At 35.2% G+C, this 18,184-nt stretch overlaps 2 protein-coding genes and 1 pseudogene across 11 annotated transcripts; 2 read left to right on the top strand and 1 right to left on the bottom strand.

Moving 5' to 3' along the window:
• Positions 1–308: 308 nt before the first annotated feature.
• Positions 309–7,708, top strand: LOC18044844 (type I inositol polyphosphate 5-phosphatase 2). Of its 8 annotated transcripts, XM_024185914.1 has the most exons (12): positions 309–1,059; positions 1,727–1,838; positions 1,938–2,043; positions 2,140–2,232; positions 2,891–2,978; positions 3,071–3,175; positions 3,893–4,739; positions 5,277–5,461; positions 5,775–5,883; positions 6,389–6,537; positions 6,638–6,873; positions 7,284–7,708. In XM_024185914.1, exons 2-12 carry the CDS (start codon positions 1,809–1,811, stop codon positions 7,307–7,309), a joined length of 1,974 nt encoding a protein of 657 aa, XP_024041682.1. In that variant the 5' UTR covers positions 309–1,059; positions 1,727–1,808; the 3' UTR covers positions 7,310–7,708. The 8 variants fall into 8 exon arrangements, with proteins under 8 accessions (XP_024041682.1, XP_024041684.1, XP_024041685.1 ...); XM_024185916.1 differs by lacking the exon at positions 1,727–1,838; XM_024185917.1 differs by lacking the exon at positions 1,727–1,838 and having other exon boundaries at positions 1,894–2,043.
• Positions 7,709–8,355: 647 nt separating this feature from the next.
• Positions 8,356–9,998, top strand: LOC112099084 (annotated as a pseudogene).
• A 3,943-nt stretch (positions 9,999–13,941) lies between these two features.
• Positions 13,942–17,354, bottom strand: LOC18043603. 3 transcript variants are annotated; one of them, XM_006436719.2, is made up of 7 exons: positions 17,088–17,354; positions 16,863–16,952; positions 16,551–16,705; positions 15,684–15,804; positions 15,226–15,345; positions 15,070–15,140; positions 13,942–14,974 (listed from the first exon to the last, which is right to left on the bottom strand). In XM_006436719.2, exons 1-7 carry the CDS (start codon positions 17,193–17,195, stop codon positions 14,731–14,733), a joined length of 909 nt encoding a protein of 302 aa, XP_006436782.1. In that variant the 5' UTR covers positions 17,196–17,354; the 3' UTR covers positions 13,942–14,730. The 3 variants fall into 3 exon arrangements, with proteins under 3 accessions (XP_006436782.1, XP_024041063.1, XP_024041064.1); XM_024185295.1 differs by lacking the exon at positions 16,863–16,952 and having other exon boundaries at positions 16,551–16,614; positions 17,016–17,179; XM_024185296.1 differs by lacking the exon at positions 17,088–17,354 and having other exon boundaries at positions 16,551–16,614; positions 16,863–16,948.
• Positions 17,355–18,184: the final 830 nt, after the last annotated feature.

The raw sequence follows: 18,184 nt of genomic DNA, 5'->3' as shown, positions 1-18,184 counted from the left end.
TTATAATAAGAAATTAATTGATTAATTGTCAAAAATTTTATTGGTTTGTATATTTTAAAAACAACGGGAGTTTGTTTTGGTATAAACTTCTACAAGACATATACTTTTTTTCATACAGACGTATAAAGGAAAAAAAAAAACACAAATTAAATTTTTATTTATAATTAAACACACGTGTTGTACGAACAATTCAAAAATCAGCAAAGTCCGCACCAACAATACAAAAAAAAAAAGAAAATCATAATTCAGACATGCAGTGTAATTGAACATTACTCTGTTCCCTCTACAAACAGTATACCTTGCCGTACACACTTCCAGCTTATCCACATCTTTAGAACTTCCAGCTGGTTCTGGTTAAACCAGTTTGATTTTTTTTCCTAATTAATTGACATACATTAATAAATCTTCAATAGGTTAGTTTGTTAGCCCTGAATTGCAATATACGTTTAATTGTAATTCAGTTAATTAATATTCACTTAAATAATAAATTTTTATTAATTTATCGAGATTATACTATAATTCGAAAGGTATTGAAAAATAAAGATCTTGCTTGCATGGTTTTCTTATAAAAGAAGTCTTCTTTATTCTCAAAATCAACTTCTTCAGTCACCTCACCACATCATCCAACAATTCATAAACAAATAAAAACAAAATACATATAAAAAGTGGACTTTTTATTATTATTTTTTTTATTTTTTCAACTGAAGGCAAGTCATTTACTTTCACATATAGTGCGCTGAGCTTGAACCAACCTTTTATTATGTGAAGCTGGTCCCTTTGAATCAGTTCTAAATTCATTAATCAATCTTTTCATGCACATATTTTAGTATTATTTATTTATTATACATATTTCCGTTAATATGATAACCGTCCAACCAATCTGTTCACAGCTGTCCTAATTCTTTTTTAGTCCTTTGTTTTCTTTCTAATTGTAGTTTTTTTACTCATTTTGATTACCCCTTTGACTTGAACTTCCATTTTTTAGTGTCAACCTTTGGTTAGTTTAACTGGGTAATTACCTGTTTCAAGCATGGTGGGGTCTTTGCCAATCTTGTAATGGTATGTATGATCATTTAATATTATCATTATTTTTTTACACTTTGTTTTTCTTATCTTTAAATGATTGTGTCGTTTTCAGTATTTGATTTGTCTTTAGTTGTATATAACTGTGTAAGTTCCTAAATTTGCTTTTAGACATCTGGTGGGGATGGATACCGACTTGTTTAAAGCTATATATATTTTATTTATTCGGGGTTTCAATTTGTGTGATTGTTAATAGCCCGGTTGGATTTTCTTAATTCGTAGGTGTAATCAGCTTCTGGGTTAACCCAACTTTTGTTTTTCTTTCTTTGCATTGCTGAAACTAATAATGGCTGTGGCATCTTTTAATTTTTGGATTAGACTTTACCATTGTGTGACAATGATAGTGATATTTTTGATTTTTTATGGGTTTGTTTTTATCTTCAGTTTTATTGATTTTTCAGTGATAGTGTTGCTATGATGTTTTGGATATGTGAGAGGGATGTCCCTTGGGTATTTCTTTTTGAGCAAGTTGAGGCTGTGCGTGTATGTCTGTTCAATATGTCCACACTTTTTTCTCTGTCCTTTCTATTTGGTAACTTAGTGTGAATCTTCCTTGTGTTTGGCACCAAACTTGGCCACCGTTAGATCTTGTTTTTTAATGGTCTCTAATGCCTCTTATTTAAACATTAATGCCCTTAAATAGTCAGAGTTGGATTCCAGTGCCTGGTTCCATATTCGAGTAGTTGTTAGTTGGATTCCATTCGGAAATTTGATCCTGTGAGACAATGAGAACCCAGAGAGGAAAGCGTTCTGAGGTGTGCCTTTTGGCTCTCTGGTACTTGTTCTGATATAACTTTTTGTGATTTTTAGGAACCAGCATTTAGACTCATTCGAAGATTCACTTTCTGTTGCAGGCTTTTTGGCCTTCCATTGTGATGAAGAAATGGTTGAATATAAAGCCAAAGGTGTATGATTTTAGCGAAGATGAGATTGACACGGAAACTGAAAGTGAAGATGATGGTACGGTTGCGAAATGTTTACATTGGTTGGTTGTTTCTGTGTTTCTGGTGCTTTTTTTGTTGTTGATATTGTTTTCTGCCAAAAAAAATTTTCCAGCTTGCTCTGTTAAAGATGCAAGGGTGCACATACGAGAAGATCATCTACATAAGGCTCAGGAGAACCATTCAGATTGTCAAAGCCAAATTTCAGGTTGTATTCTATATGTCTACTTTGGTCTTGCTAGGATCAAACTCTTTTTCTTTCTTGATTATTATTATTATTATTATTATTTTTTACTATCAAAAGCAATTATTTTATCATCTCTACTATTATCAGATTCCTGTATCTTTCCTCCAGTGTTCATTCCTACAGAATCTCGATATGAAATTCTCGTGCCTTTTTTTCCTTTTCTTGTTTATAAAACATTTTTTTTGTTATTTGGTGCCTTGCTATATAAATTATCTATCTCTTTTTTCTTTGCTCTGTTTTTCTTTTTAATATCTAATTGTTTAAGTATCAGTCGCTCTTAAATTTGGGTGAAATTCTAGAATTTTGGTGTGACCATGAATTAGTCTAGGACTTGAAGATGAGCTCAGGTATTGATTTTTGTGATGGAAATGAAGAAAAGAAGCCATTTAGAAAAATCCCTGTTCTTGTTTTATTAGTTTCTGGGTGAAAGACATAAATATCCTTCTTAAAAGTGTTTAAAAAGTTTTTGTTTCATTTAAATCTCTGGACCTAAATAGAGTCCAGTTCCTGCAAAGTTTTTAGTCAATTCCATGAGAAGTTTAATTATCTTGAAGACCTAATCAGTTTTTCACTTGATTACTTGTGAGTCTCAAATTGCTTTGGTGTTTCTTTGGTCCAGAGACACCTTCTAAGGGCTATCACTTAAGACACAGGAGAGGGAAATCAGAAACACTGCGTGTGCAGTATATAAATACCAAGGATGTGAGGTTTGGCTGTAACTCGCTTAATTAGCTAACTCAGCCATAACTATCTGTGTGATTCTGACTGAGAAAGCTTCTTGATACTCGGTTGTGTGCAGGGTAACAATAGGGACTTGGAACGTTGCTGGAAGACAACCATACGAAGATCTTGATATTGATGACTGGCTTTGCACCCAAGAGCCAGCAGATATTTACATTTTTGGGTGTGTATTTCATACTTTGGTGAACAGTGAGTGCATCCTGTCTGCCTTTGTTATGGCTGTCGTGTCAATCTGTCCATCGTGCTATTCAGTTAGCAACATCTTGCTTGAAGTTCCAGTTTGTTTTTCATAATAGTTCCTTGTGCATGTGCAGTTAAATAGATTGGAATAGTTCTATCACATCACAAACAACATTGTAATGCTTGAGTTAATGGAACGCGCAGTGTAAACCTTAAGGCTGCATAAGTTTGAACAATGAGACTAGGTTAGGTTTAATGACCTATTGATCTGTCTTGGCAATAGATTCCTCATCAATCAGATCAATCGGCATTTTTAGAATTGGGTCTTATTTTTTTAATGCTGCTATGAGGCACATACATCCCTTTTTAAATCTAGCTAAACTAAACACATGTTTTAGGTAAAATGATTGGCTTAATGCTTATGTCATTTTAAGGGAGTACTACTGGTTTCAGACATGAAAACTCCCAAAATCTAGATGCAGATGATGGATTGGTGTTGATTTGAGGTATTTTAAAGGAGTTATTCTACACGTTCAAGCTATTTATTGAAACTGACTTGGCATAAATTCAATGGAAGTGTCAAAAAAAGAAATAAACAAAACACAATCTAAAATAAATGATATTGTAGCACACAGCTGTGCCATATTATTATATGCATTGGAGGTTTTAATCTCATGTTAATAATATCTACTTTTCGCAGCTTTCAAGAGGTAGTCCCTCTGAATGCTGGTAACGTTCTGGGGGCAGAGAGTAGCAGGCCAATTCCAAAATGGGAGGCAATCATTCGCAGAACCCTGAATAAATCTGCGGAACCTGAAAATAAATACAAAAGCTACAGTGCCCCACCTTCTCCAGTGCTAAGAACCTCCTCTGTTGCTGACGAACTTGCTGATGAACTTGCTGACGAGATTGATGATCTCCCTTTGGGGATTACTAGCGAGGAGTATGCTAGTATTACAAATGGTTGCAATGTTGGACGAGAAGATTTGAAGAAAGTTATTAGTATTGGTAAAAACTTACATTTGAGTAGAATATATGGTGTCGACTACGATCGTAGATTAGACTGGCCTGAACATTCATTGGATGCAACCCCTCAAGTCATCTCATCCAATTTGAAATTGCGGAGGGTGTTCAGCAGTTCTGCAAGAATCGGCTTTACTTTGGTGGACAATCCGCCAATGTTGAGTCCTCAACATTTTGCAATAAATGGAAATGGATTGAAAAGGTCACACCACAGCTATGGAAACCTAGTCTCAACCTGGATGGAGCAGCAGGAGGAGCCTGAAGTTGTTGAGTCCGTATCTGATGTGTCCGATGGTTTTTCTGATGAGGAGTTTGATGCCTTCTCTGAGACACCAAAGGAGAAACATAATGATGCGGCCATTAGAGATACTGCAAAGTCACGTCCTAAGTATGTCCGAATTGTCAGCAAGCAAATGGTTGGGATATATGTGTCAATTTGGGTGCGTAAGCGGTTGAGAAGACACATAAACAATTTAAAGGTCTCACCTGTTGGAGTTGGTCTTATGGGCTACATGGGAAACAAGGTAACACAATTCTTTCATGCTAATAGTGCTCCACCTTACAAACTAGAAATTATAGGGAAGTTAAAGTATTTGTGGTTGTATTTTTTCTGAAGCACAAAAGCATGGATGCATTTTTTTCCCCTATAAACACTAATATAGTAGTACATTTGTGTCGTGATTGGGACATTTAACACCTCCTAAACATTAGTGAATATGACTTTTGACAACCTGTCCCAGGAATTACATTAATTGGGATCGTGTTATAAGCAGTTATAAAGTGAAGATAAACTAGAAATTATAGGGAAGATAAAGTATTTGTGGTTGTATTTTTTCTGAAGCACAAAAGCATGGATGTATTTTTTTCCCCCTATAAACACTAATATAGTAGTACATTTGTGTCATGATTGGGACATTTAACACCTCCTAAACATTAGTGAATATGACTTTTGACAACCTGTCCCAGGAATTACATTAATTGGGATCGTGTTATAAGCATTTATAAAGTGAATATACTTGCTGTCACTGCAATTTACATCTAAGTTGAGGTTTCTGATGCAGGGATCTGTTTCAGTCAGCATGACTCTGTTCCAATCACGGCTGTGCTTTGTTTGTTCTCATTTGACCTCTGGTCAGACAGATGGGGCCGAACAAAGGCGTAACTCTGATGTCTCTGAAATCATACGACGTACCCGTTTCTCATCAGTCTTCGATACAGATCAACCACAGACAATTCCATCTCATGAGTGAGCATTCTTGGGATTTGAGTTTCAAATAATATATAATTTATTTACACAAGCTCCATTTGAAATTTCTGTGGGGCGCATAACATTAACTTGATCAAGAATCCATGTTTTTGTATATTAATATGCTTTCATGGAATTCAAGGTAATTTTGTATGATATTTATTGCGGATTATCTTATTCAACTAAATTATACAATCAACATCATTCTGGTAATCTGGTACTCAAGTATTGCTGATAAATTTCACATTTGTACCTGAGAAATTTTATTAGTTGCATGGAACATGTGTTTACTATTTTCCCCTTCTTTAAACAGTCAGATATTCTGGTTTGGGGATTTGAATTATCGTCTCAATATGATGGACACAGAAGTTCGGGAGCTTGTTGCTCAGAAGCGGTGGGATAAGCTTATCAACAGTGATCAGGTAGACTTGCACACAACGTTGACAAAATTATTCACTTTCCCTTTTTGTACTCACTAAGCTAGCAGTTCATTTTTAATAAACCTTTCCTGTTTATCACATTTTGGTATAACTCGGATGCTATAAACATAATCAGATTTCACTCACAGTAGAACACGAATGACCTTATCACTTATTAGGTAAAGAACTGTTGTGAATTCGAAGAACAAATTTATTGCCTCTAAGCATTTTTGCTCTATAGCCTCTCAACCAAAAAAGGAATCATTTCCGAGGTGAACGATTTTTTTTTAACATATGATTTTTGTGATTGCCTAGCACAATTACTTGTTAGTGGGTTTTATATTTTATTAGACAAACCTGATTTATAATCATTACAGATGATTTACCAAAATTGTTTGAGTTTCCATGTAAGTGATGTCTGCCTCTAATTCATTTCAAAATTTTGTAGTCGCAAACATGCCTTATCTTCTGATGGTAAAATTGTTTAATTGCTTTGTTTTTTTTGCAGCTAAGCAAAGAACTCCACAGTGGGCATGTGTTTGAGGGATGGAAAGAGGGAGTGATAAACTTTCCACCAACTTACAAATACGAAATAAATTCTGATAGATATGTTGGTGAGAACCCAAAAGAAGGGGAGAAGAAAAGATCTCCAGCATGGTAATATATGTCAGCCTTTTTGTTGTACTAGTGAATAGACCTTTATAATTATTATATCTTGAATGATCAGGCTAGTTCCTTTACATGGAATGTTATGCAGGTGTGATCGTATACTTTGGCTAGGAAAAGGCATAAAACAACTTGCTTACACGCGGGCAGAGATACTACTCTCTGATCATCGGCCTGTTAGTTCAACGTTCTTGGTTCAAGTTGAGGTCTTAGACCATCGAAAGTTGAAGAGAGCACTCAATGTCAGCTCTGCAGTAGTACATCCTGATATTTTCTTAGATGAAGATGGGGAACTAGAGCTTCAGCAATTACCAGGTAGAATACCAGGTAGAATATGTCGACTTTCGTTTAACATAACTTGGGACCATGTTCTTCAACTTGAAATTAAGCAATGGTTGATCTCATGTTGTGACTAAGCATCAGAAATCTTCTTTCATCTACGGTTTTTCAAGAAGCTGTTTGTCTTAATCTTAGATGTGACATGGGGGATTTGTAACCCCCTATTTAGACTATTGGGCCCTTCATCTTTCTGAATCGAGGCCCGGCCTGGGCCCAGCTTGCGTTGTTTCATAGTTGTAGAAAAGTCAGAAATTGCATTTTTCTTCGTTTCTATAGTTCTCTGGTCATAGTTGTTTTACCAGAAAGGACATAGTTGATGCCACTTTATATAAATCTACTTACTCTTGCATACATATGATAACACTTCTTTTTTTCTTTTCTCCCCCTTCTTTCTGTAGCAGGGGACCGCAAGTTGTTTGGCTAACATTAGAAGTTGACATCAAATCGATATACGGGTATCGACATCCACCTTCAGGTTGAAGCACGAACAAAATCAAATCCTTGTGACAATAGCAAGGAAAAGAAGTGTTCTGTATAGCCTTGAGTCACATAATACTTGATACATAGTCAATATATAGATATAGCAATGTGCCAAAATACTTGTTTAGGGCAGGTGAATCTATAGACCGTAAACAACATTTTTTTTTTCTCTTTTTTGGCTCTTCTTCAGATAGCTCTGAAAAAGAATAATGCTTCTAGTGGGGTCTATCAGTTTTGACTGGGATGCTTGTGGGTCTGTATGTCGATAGCTTTGTCAAGTATTAAACTTGTAAATTTTCTTCCCTTTTTGGGATGGTGTTGGAAACTCATTTTCAGTCATCTAGTTTACAGTTCTAACTCCATTGTGGTTCACAGACAATACAAATACCTGATGTGTTTTTTTCTTTTAATTTGTCCAGTTTTTCTCAAGTTCCTTTGAAAATTGGAGAAGGAAACACTCAATTGAGTTTGTTTTATGGAATACAAATTCAATTGAATGAGGAAAAATTTACTTTTTAACATTTTTTTTTCCCTTGGGAATATTATACTATATGGTTAGGCTGGAAAATTGACTAATAATATTTTGATACCAAAGCCATGAGGCTATCTTAGATATTCTGGTTTGATGATGTTGTATGATGAAGATTTTGCGCATAATATTGCACCAAGCTACCTAGCTATAAACCCTGGCTGGCCAATTTTCACAACCCAATAGACTCTGGAAGAAACATCTTTATAAAATGACCTAAAGAAAAGAATAATTAGCTTCAGTTAGTTGCATCAACTTTGAATATTAAGAGCCAAAAGGGATTTTTTGCAAGAGAAGTTGGTTTTGACACATAGTAGCAATATCAAGAACAGTACAAGAAAACATCATTGTCAAGCTCTGCAGGCACGATATATATGTGATAGAGATGTTAGTGCAACAATCCTCTCCGCGTGCACTTGATCTTGAACCAATTGTTTAACTTGTACGTGCTGAATCACTCAATGGAGAATATAAGGATACTATTGTTGATTGTATTGATGTTCATGTTGCATGGAAGAAAGATTTCGGGTGAAGGTGATGGAGTTCTTGTTCAGGATTACTACAAAGAGACATGCCCCTTAGCAGAAGAGATTATCAGACGTATTGTCGAGAATGCCGTGGTTAAAGATCCTCGCATGGCAGCATCACTCCTACGCTTGCACTTTCATGATTGCTTTCTCATGGTTACATTTGATCCCATCATCTCTCTTATCTGTGTGAGGATTCGAAGTGATTGATGAGATCAAGTTCATTTTAGAAGATGCATGTCCCCACACAATTTCATGTGCTCTGATATTCTAACCATTGCCGCTCGTGATGCTGTTGCTTTGGTATGTAATGTAACTCTCTCCACATTTCGTTTTGTAGATATTCGTGCATATTCAACATTAAATCTGAAAGCGTACCTAACCTTTTTGATCCCCGAACGCATCTCCAAACGCAGAAGCAGGTTATGTCACTGTCTCTATTCAGCGGATTACAATAAGTTACGTTGCTTTGGCATGAGAATTTAAGGAAAAATCCTCATGCCAATGTATGTTTATGCCAATGTTTATCGATTCGATCCGAGATCTATTATTGTATGTTTAGCCAATGTTTGTTGGGATATTACTATCGATTCGATAGCTATTATTGTATTTTCTAATACGTTATATATACTTCCATGTCTTATATAAACTTCCATGTCTCTCACATACAAAATTTAGGTACAATATGTGTATTTATATAAAAGCTAATGTAAGTGATAGAAGTTAAAATAAAAGACTTCATAACTCTTAGAGTTCAATTAGACTTGCAATAATGATATAGATTGTTGTTTATGTTCGGCCGGGCCAACTCCAATGCTTCTCTTACAAGTTTAGTGATATACTTACAAGCCTCTGACTTTTATATTATCAGAGAGGAGGACTGACATGGAAGGTCTTGCTTGGAAGGACAGATTCACTGAAAGCGAGCTTTGACGGAGCCAAAAAGTACATTCCTTTTCCCAATTCCTCTCTGGAGACTCTTATTGCAAATTTTGAACATCAAGGTCTTGACATTAGAGACTTGGTTGCTTTATCAGGTTCAATCAAAATAATGTGAATTAACAAGCCACTATCTTACATCCCAAGTTTCAAATTTTGTGGTAAAATGTTGAAATTGACTTGAAAAAAATAAACTGTCAATAGGTAGCCACACAATTGGTGAGGCAAGATGTCTGAGCTTCAGGCAAAGTATCTATGACGTTAACATTAAAGAAGAACATTATGATAAATACAAAATATAAACAACATTTCGGAGAATCGTACGGTCCATATGCCCTGAATCAGGAAGAGATAACGAAGTGGCGCCGCTTGATTATACGACTCCTGCAAGGTTTGGCAATCATTAGTACCTCAACATTCTTCGAGGAAGAGGTCTGCTGCCATCAGATAATCTACTAGTGACTCAAGACCATCGTCAAGGAGAAATAATTCAGCTAGTGTGGGCACATGCCTCTGATCAACAATTCTTCTGTGATTCATTTGTAAATTCTATTGTCAAGGTGGGAAAGATAAATGTACTCACTGGCCACCACGGGCAAATCAGGAACGACTGTAGGTTTGTCAATAAAGAGAACTAGCTACGCAGGGGAATAAATCTGCTCTGATTGTATTCTTTAGAAAATCTTCTTGGATGCTAATTTATGTATGGATTTGGATTAAATGTTGAGTTGACTTTTATAATTGTATATTTCTATACTATACATGAATGTGTGATCGAAAATTATGAAAAGTTGAGCAAAGATCAGCTAAGTATTTAATCTAAATCCTTTATATAGAACGATTTATTTAATGTAATACTAACAAAAAAAAAATTCATTAATTTTAATTTTAATTTTAATTTTAGGGTTGATTTAATCAATTACCGTTTTTTTTTCTTTTCATTAATGTCTCAAGATTTATGTAAGGGTATTATTATAAAAGTTAATAAAAAAAAGAGTATGAATGTAACTTTTATATTTAATACTCTAAATTACATGCATGTACCTTACAACCCTCTCACATGAATAGTGAGTGGACCCACATCATTCACTATTCATGTGAGAGGGGTGTAAGGTACATGCATGTAACTTAGCATTAGTCTTAATAGTAAGGATGTTTCAGAGGCTTTTTTCAAAATACATAACTAAAGTGACATTTAATTAACCCAAAATACATAAAATTACTTGATTACCTCTCCAATATTAGTTATAGTAAATAAGTTGTTCCTAAATTTTAATTTTTGAAAATTTAGATTTCTTTGTTTGTTAGTTTTATTAATTAATGCTGGCCTTTGAATGAACGAACGAAACCGAAAATTTATTTGCGTATTTTTGTGTGTGTTAATTTATTCCCCCCCCCCCCCCCCCCCCACCAATTTGTGCAGCTCTTGCCATAACGTCACTATTTTTTTTTTTTTGTCACAGCAGATCACCCTAAAAATCTTGCAAAGCGTGAGACTGAACTTTCTTTGAAAACATTTCATGTGCAACAATGTTTTCAGATGTTAGAGTGCTTTTGAAATTGAGATTGGGCAGTTGTAACTCTAAGTTACAGCATTAAAGTGTTTGATAAATACTAACTGCTGTAACTTATAAATTATGTTGATATGATTTTTCACTTGTATAATGAAAAATCCATTATATTCTTAATAATCTTTTTAAAATTTATATTTACTATAAATTATTTACTTTTGTTTTATAGTTACAATTTTTTTTCCACAACAATTGTAACTTAAAAGTTACGGCTACTCAATTTTAGATAAGACCTTAGATTATTTAATGTAAAAAGACTAATTTTCATGATGCTTTTTTTTCCCCTTCCCCTCCCCTAATGTGGTAGAATAAGTCCATGACGATATGCAAATGTCTATTTCTTAAGATGCCGATGGCGTTCTCAATTATAGGTGTTGTTAATTGTCTATTTTGTGCTCTCTTTTATTGTTCTTTCGTAAATTTCATCCATTACATTTATATTTTTTAATTTTTGTAATACCCTTTCATGATAGATAAGTATTCCTCTTATTTCAATTAATAAATTCTCCCTTGCACCGAGTTTTACCCAACATGTACATTCCTTTTGCTATGTGAACTTAGGGGTGGACAAAATCGAATTCAAGTCAACCCGATCGGGTTTCGGGATTGTTTGGGTTGGGCAAAAATTAATCCGAATGCAACCCGAGTTTATAATCTGACCCAATCTAATCCGATATATATTCGGATCGGATCGGATTGGATCGGGACAAAAAATCGGATTGAATCAGTTAGGATTGGGTTTGGATTTTCTTGATTTTATTGCTAACATTTAAAAATATATAATTACAACAATCAAATACTAAATGCTAATTCACTACACAGTAACCATATATACCATCAAAGCTTCAAAAGTCAAAACTCAAAGTCTTGAGAAACTCGGGTCGGGTTGGAGGCTTGGAGTAGTAGATCGGTGGCTATGCGCGCGGGACAAAAAATCGGATTGAATTTGGTTAGGATTTTCTTGATTTTATTACTAACATTTAAAAATATATAATTACAACAATCAAATATTAAATGCTAATTTGCTACACAGTAACCATATATACCATCAAAGCTTCAAAAGTCAAAACTCAAAGTCTTGAGAAACTCGGGTTAGGTTGGAGGCTTGGAGTAGTAGATCGATGGCTATGGCCGCACAGCAGAAGATCGCAGACGGGTGGGTGGGCAGTAGCAGGTCCCGAATGGTTGGACATGTAGCCGATCAGGCGTGGAGACTAGAGAGTGTTTTCTTGCTTCTTGAGGGTAAGGTTGTGACTTGTGTGGCCTCCATTGGCGTTGGGTGTGATTGTGTATGTGTTTTGTGTAAAGAGGAGGGTTGTGACTTGTGTTTGTGTATGTATTGTGAAATGTGAATCTGTGATTTGTGTCTGTGGTGTATGTGTGCTTAGGTTTAGGGTTTTTATTTTTATTTTTTAAGCAACTCGACCAGGTTTTCAGATAAAACCCGATCCGATCACAACCCAATTGGGTTTCACTGTTTTCATCCGATCAGGTTTCTTTTACAACCCAATCCAATGTGAATCCAAAATTTTTCAGGTTGGATCGGATCGGGTTGGGTATTTTGCCCACCCCTATGAACGAATTGCAAATGGCAATTGCTTTAGGTAAGCAAAACTGTGCCGAGTATTGTATCAGCTGCGCGAGCCTGTAAAAATTTTCCATTTCCTTTTTGGCATGCTGCCTTGCAGGACAGTATCTGTTGGAAGAAGCACCTTTACAAAAACGACTAAAGTTGAGCTAGTACCAATCAACTTTGATTATTAGGTGCCTAAAGGATTTTTTTTTTTTTTGGCACGATAAGTTGGTTTGAAAAAGCATGGCGCCAACAGCAAAAACAGTAATATTATACAGACGTTGGTGTACGATATTTCTCTCCCATGCGGGCATGCACTTGAGCTTGAACCAGTTGTTCAACTTTTACATGCAAAATTGTCCAATCACTAGAATTTGAAGAGATCCATCAACAAGCAAGTTTGGTTCTCTTTTTTGAGTGCTAAATAGTTGATCAATCATGAGGTACCAGAAAAGGTGATTGAGAAGATGAAGATTGACATTGAGGAATTATTTAAGCTGCCATTAGAAGAAAAGATATTGAAGGTCATGGGCAAGCTTTCATTGTTTCCGAAGACCAAAAGCTTGACTAGGGAGACATGCTTTTGCCTTCTCACTCAGCCTGCCAGAATTAGAACCATGAGTCTCTGGCCTACAATCCCTGCCACTTTCAGGTAAATCATGCTTTTGTTTTTCTGCCAATATTAGAACTATATTAGAACAATTCAATTATGCATCCGTTGGAGATTTTGCTAATGTCAGAGCGATCCTGAAGGAATACTCTTTCGAGCTGCAAAAGAGTACGATCTTTGTGTTGAATTTGTAACAACACAAAAAAGTAAAGATTGATAAAAGATAGAGAAACAAAATTTCTGAATAATTAGAATAGTATTGATAAGAAATGAACAAAACTAGGATTTTGAACTGCTTTATACTAATTTTAAATATTGTAAATTTATTAAAATAGGCAAACTTAGAATATTATTTTATAATAAAAGTCTCCTAGTCTAAATAAGAAAAACAAAATAAACGATACTCAAATTTGATATCTAAAAAAATAAAAATAAAAATTCTGAAAGTAATAGAAAAAATAACAAAAAATATAAATGGCAAGACAACCCCGAAAGAGACGAAATGTCTGGCTCAACCACGGGCAAACGGCTAAAACTTCAAAATAGTATATTATATGCATCAAAGGATACCTATAACTCCAGTTATGATTCAAGAAAAGTACCATTCTTACCCTATGCAACCATCCTACATCAATTTGAGAGGATTGAACATGGGAAATTTGCGAGCTTCTTTGAAGATGGGACACAAGGAATAAGAATGAATTATTATTATCCACCGTTTGCCCAGGCCACCAAGTTTATTAGGCTCACGCCACCCTCTGACTCTATTGCATTAACACTGTTGACTCTATTACCCAAGTCAACATAAGGACATCTATTGACTATTGTACACGCCAATCTTCATAGAAACTCCTGACAACTAAACAGAATTATACCAAATAAAAGAAACAAATATAAATTCAAAGTCAATATAGGAAACCAAATGTACCCAAAATTTGGAGCAGTTTCTCTCTCTCAAATCTTTCTTCAGTATGATAACCCACTTTTTATACCATAAAATGCATGTTCTGAAGCGGGATATTTTTGTGTCTTATGAAAGAAAGCAGTCGCCAAATCCCTCGGAGCCAAATTCTGGTTGGCAGAAGAGCAGAAAAAACAGTGTTACTCGTCTGCATTACCCCTCATAGCATAAACCCAAAGAAAGGGCAATGCTGTTGGATAAGGCCGATGAACGTGATGATTAGGTAGAGGAGGACAACAATGATGAAGAAGCCAACAGCTTGTGGTTCGATCTCTTTTGTTCGTGGTTGGCTTTGGTGATTATTTGATTCTTCCTGCTCTACAGGTTGCCCGATATTATGACTTTCGGCTACAATAAGTATGCCGTATGCGCTTGTTATCATAGCTGTCCATTTCGGTTATTATGACTTGACTCCATGGTGGAGTTGCTCCACCAAAGGAGGACCCAAACAAAATTACAAGTTAGAGCAAATGAATATAAATGAGGTACACTTGCCTTTTCCAGCCAGTTTGATTGAACATAGCTTCATGATTAGTGTAGAAGGGCAAAGCAACTGTGAGACACAGAATAAGAATCCCTGATAGCTGATAAGAGATTAAGACCAAAAGGTTGTTGTGACAAATTTGAATGCATAGGACTCTTAAAGAAAACCCTACTAATTTATAGTGTCTTCATCTTCCTCGGGCTTCACAAAGAACTCAATATAGGCAATTCGACTGGGTTGCTGATACCCAGCAGAATCAGTATGAGGGTGTTGATTGGATGTTCTGGCAACAGAAACCAAGTGCTGGACTTTCAACATTCCCCCTCTTCCAATTATCAGCTTACTTCCTCTATTATCTTTAATTACACTACCAGGTAAGTTGGAAGTTGTTGCCCGGAGAAATTTGTACTTATACCTGTCCACAACATAGGTTGAAACATCAAGACCGGTTGCTAGAAGTGTGCGCTGATGCATAAAATATCAAGAATATACATTCAAACTTAAGGATACCTGTAAGAGACTTCGCGATCGCAATGAAACGCTATCAAAAGGTCAGTATTCACATAATACATGAAGTCTATCTGCAGAAAAGACAACAAATATTGCTTGTAAATTCTAAAAACCTTGGGACAAATATTTTCGAAGTAAGTGAAACTGAAATTACACCTGCAAGTCTCCATGACCTTCTCCTTTGAAAGAAACAGAAGGGGGGACTGGTTGCAGTTTAATCTGGATGCTTGACCCTGGCCACTCAAGGTCATCAATTGCTTCCTTTAATGCTGCGGACTGCAGTGTCAACAGACCGCAGTCTGTGATTATTCCACAATCTTATATGAATAAATATTTCTTAAACAAATGATATTTATCATCTTACAATGGGAACATGTGTCAAAGAGTCATTTCCATTTGTAAAATTATCCTCTAATAGAGAAGACATTTCTATAAAATTTATTATGTATTACAAAATGCTGGGTACAAAACCTTAGAAATGAAATTGAAATTATAAACATTAAGACATTTGATGATGTTTTTTGCTATAAGGATGCTTCAAGTGTAGCTGATGCATACAAATGACTAAATGAAAATCCCAGCCCTCCCTTATAGAGTTCTCTATGGGAGTGTACCTTGACAGTAAAAGTGAGAGGTGTGCTTCCTGCAGGTTCAAAATTATAATCCCATGAAATCATGTCGGGAATTCTTGTCCTTACTTCTGCATAAATGCAAGCATCCGGTGAATCAACGGACCTAACATGGCATTGAAGAAAAGGAAAATGTAAGTAATGGCATAATTTTAGTTATTCTACTATATATAGATTCAAAAAATAGTTGAATTATGAAGGTGAGAGTCCAGCAGCCTTCAACAAATTGCCAATTGTCCCCATATAAGTATTTTAACACTTAAAAGTACTGGCTTTCAAATTTAGGTGGCAAAGCACCCTCTGCTTAGTCAATCAAGTTTATTGACTCTTGATCATTGTCAACTACTAAAATTGGGAAAAGAGATATATAGACGAAACAAAATTTGAGAATTTTATAGAAGAAATATTCAAAGGTCCTCCATCTCTCCTATTTCAAACTGTATAATCTGAAATATTTTCAACGTAATATAAAAATAAGGCTTTCTAATTGCAGAAAATGCAAGAAATGACTTCCACCACAACTATCCCAACCATTGCCGGAATTTGAAATAATCAAAGAATAACAATAATAGACATCCCAAAATTTTATCTCAAATTTCATCCAACTGTTGTGCAATGTGCTGTGCCATTCATCAAGTGATTGACAATTTTCACAAGTTCCAAGTGAAATAATAAGATGGCACAATATTTGGGATCAAATTTTAGGATGGCTAGCACTACTCATAATCAAAACCACATTCAGTTAGTCATTACAAACTGCTTTAATTACAATCAACAATTGCTTAGTTTGCTTCCCTGTTCACACTACTCATAAAAATTTCGAATGCTGATAACAAAGAAACAGGAGCATACTTGACAAGGAGCTGCATGTCAGGTCCAGGATATCGAATTTCAATCAAGCTAGAATGGCCGGGAGCTGAAAAAGTATTTAAGCAATCAGCAAAAAGTCCCAAGCTCACTCCAAACCTAGGGCGCCCTTGTGCGCTATACTCATATCTTACAAAAAGCTACAATCACAACCCAAAAACTCTCAGTTAAAAAAACACAAATTCAATTCAATTCCATTCCATTCCAAACTCCAAGTGGCAGATTAGAAAAAGAAAGTGGGTGGGGCCGGGGGGGGGGGGGTGTTAGGAATGAAACAAAACGACGCCGTTTTGATACCTCGCGCTGAAGATACACTTTGGCTTGGAGACAACCGGTTTCCTCAACGATCAAAATGATGCCGTGTTCGGATAATTCAATTACCGCGTCCTACTTTCAAAAAAAAAAAGGAAAAAAAAGAAAACAAAGATAAACAGTTATATATAAGCTTACTTTTTCACATGATTTTCCTAAGAACCAAACAGAAAGTCATGACGTAGATAGTCCTCGTGGTTGCTCTCAGACCTGGTGGCGTTTCCATCTGACTGCGGAGAGGGCGTCGACTAAACCTTGAACGTTGTCGAGCTGGCACACCAGATCCGGTGATTCTGCGTCCATCGCCGACGAGCTCATGATTTTCTCTCGTTTTTCCCGCCAAATTTATCTGTACTTCCCCCTTACTCGTTTTCTGTCTCCTCTCTTTTTTTATGCGTTGGGCTAGAGAGTACAGGGCAAGCTTCGTTCGAATATGGGTGGGCAATTTTTACTCACCTCCCCCGAGGCTGTGGCTTTTCTGAGATATTATCGTTTTATTATTTAATGTTTTCTAAAATATCACTTTATTATTAAAGATTTATAATAATTATTTTTTTCAATTAATGCTTCAGTTTTTACCACTTTATTACTAAATTGTTAACTCCATTAATAAAATACTGATGCTGAAAGTGTATTTGAAGAATTTATTATAGTCAATATTTTAAGAATTTAACAAGGTATAATATTTACAATTTTATCAATTGATTATTTTATCTAAAATAATTAATTAATAAAAGTATTATTTCTTTATATATAATTAAGTTTGTATCTTTTAATTTATAGGGTTAAATTAAGTTTGGGTCGTTTTAATTTATAGGGTTAAATTAAACTGACATAGTTTAGGGTTAAATTAGACTTTTATTTTAATTTCGATTAAAATTCTATTAACTTTAGTGATTTAGTAGTAAAATGATAAAAATTGAAATACTAAGTGAAAAAAATAATTGTAAAAAAACTTTATAAATAAAGTGATGTGAAAAAATTTTAGATTTTAAAAACTTAAAATAATAATATCTCTTCTAGTTAGATAGAATGATAGATTCTTTCGTTTTAATTTCACATATCTCCCTTGAGTGTTAGTGAATTCGTCCATTAAGAGTCAGTTGATTGTCAAAATAACAAAATCGCTTAAGCATTAGGGATGGCAAAAATTCCCACGGGGACGGGTACCCTCGGGAATTTTCCTCATTCGGAGAGGGTATGAAGATAATTTCATACCCAATTTCTTATTCGAGGAGGGAATGGGGATGAGGTGGAATCCCCATCCCCTACCTATTTCCCCATTTTAATTTGTAATTTTATTTTTA

This window comes from Citrus clementina, unplaced genomic scaffold (assembly GCF_000493195.1).
Source record: "Citrus clementina cultivar Clemenules unplaced genomic scaffold, Citrus_clementina_v1.0 scaffold_4, whole genome shotgun sequence".
NCBI lineage: Eukaryota > Viridiplantae > Streptophyta > Magnoliopsida > Sapindales > Rutaceae > Citrus > Citrus x clementina.
Note: the sequence above shows the minus strand (reverse complement) of the source record. Positions and strands in the feature narration are given on the sequence as shown.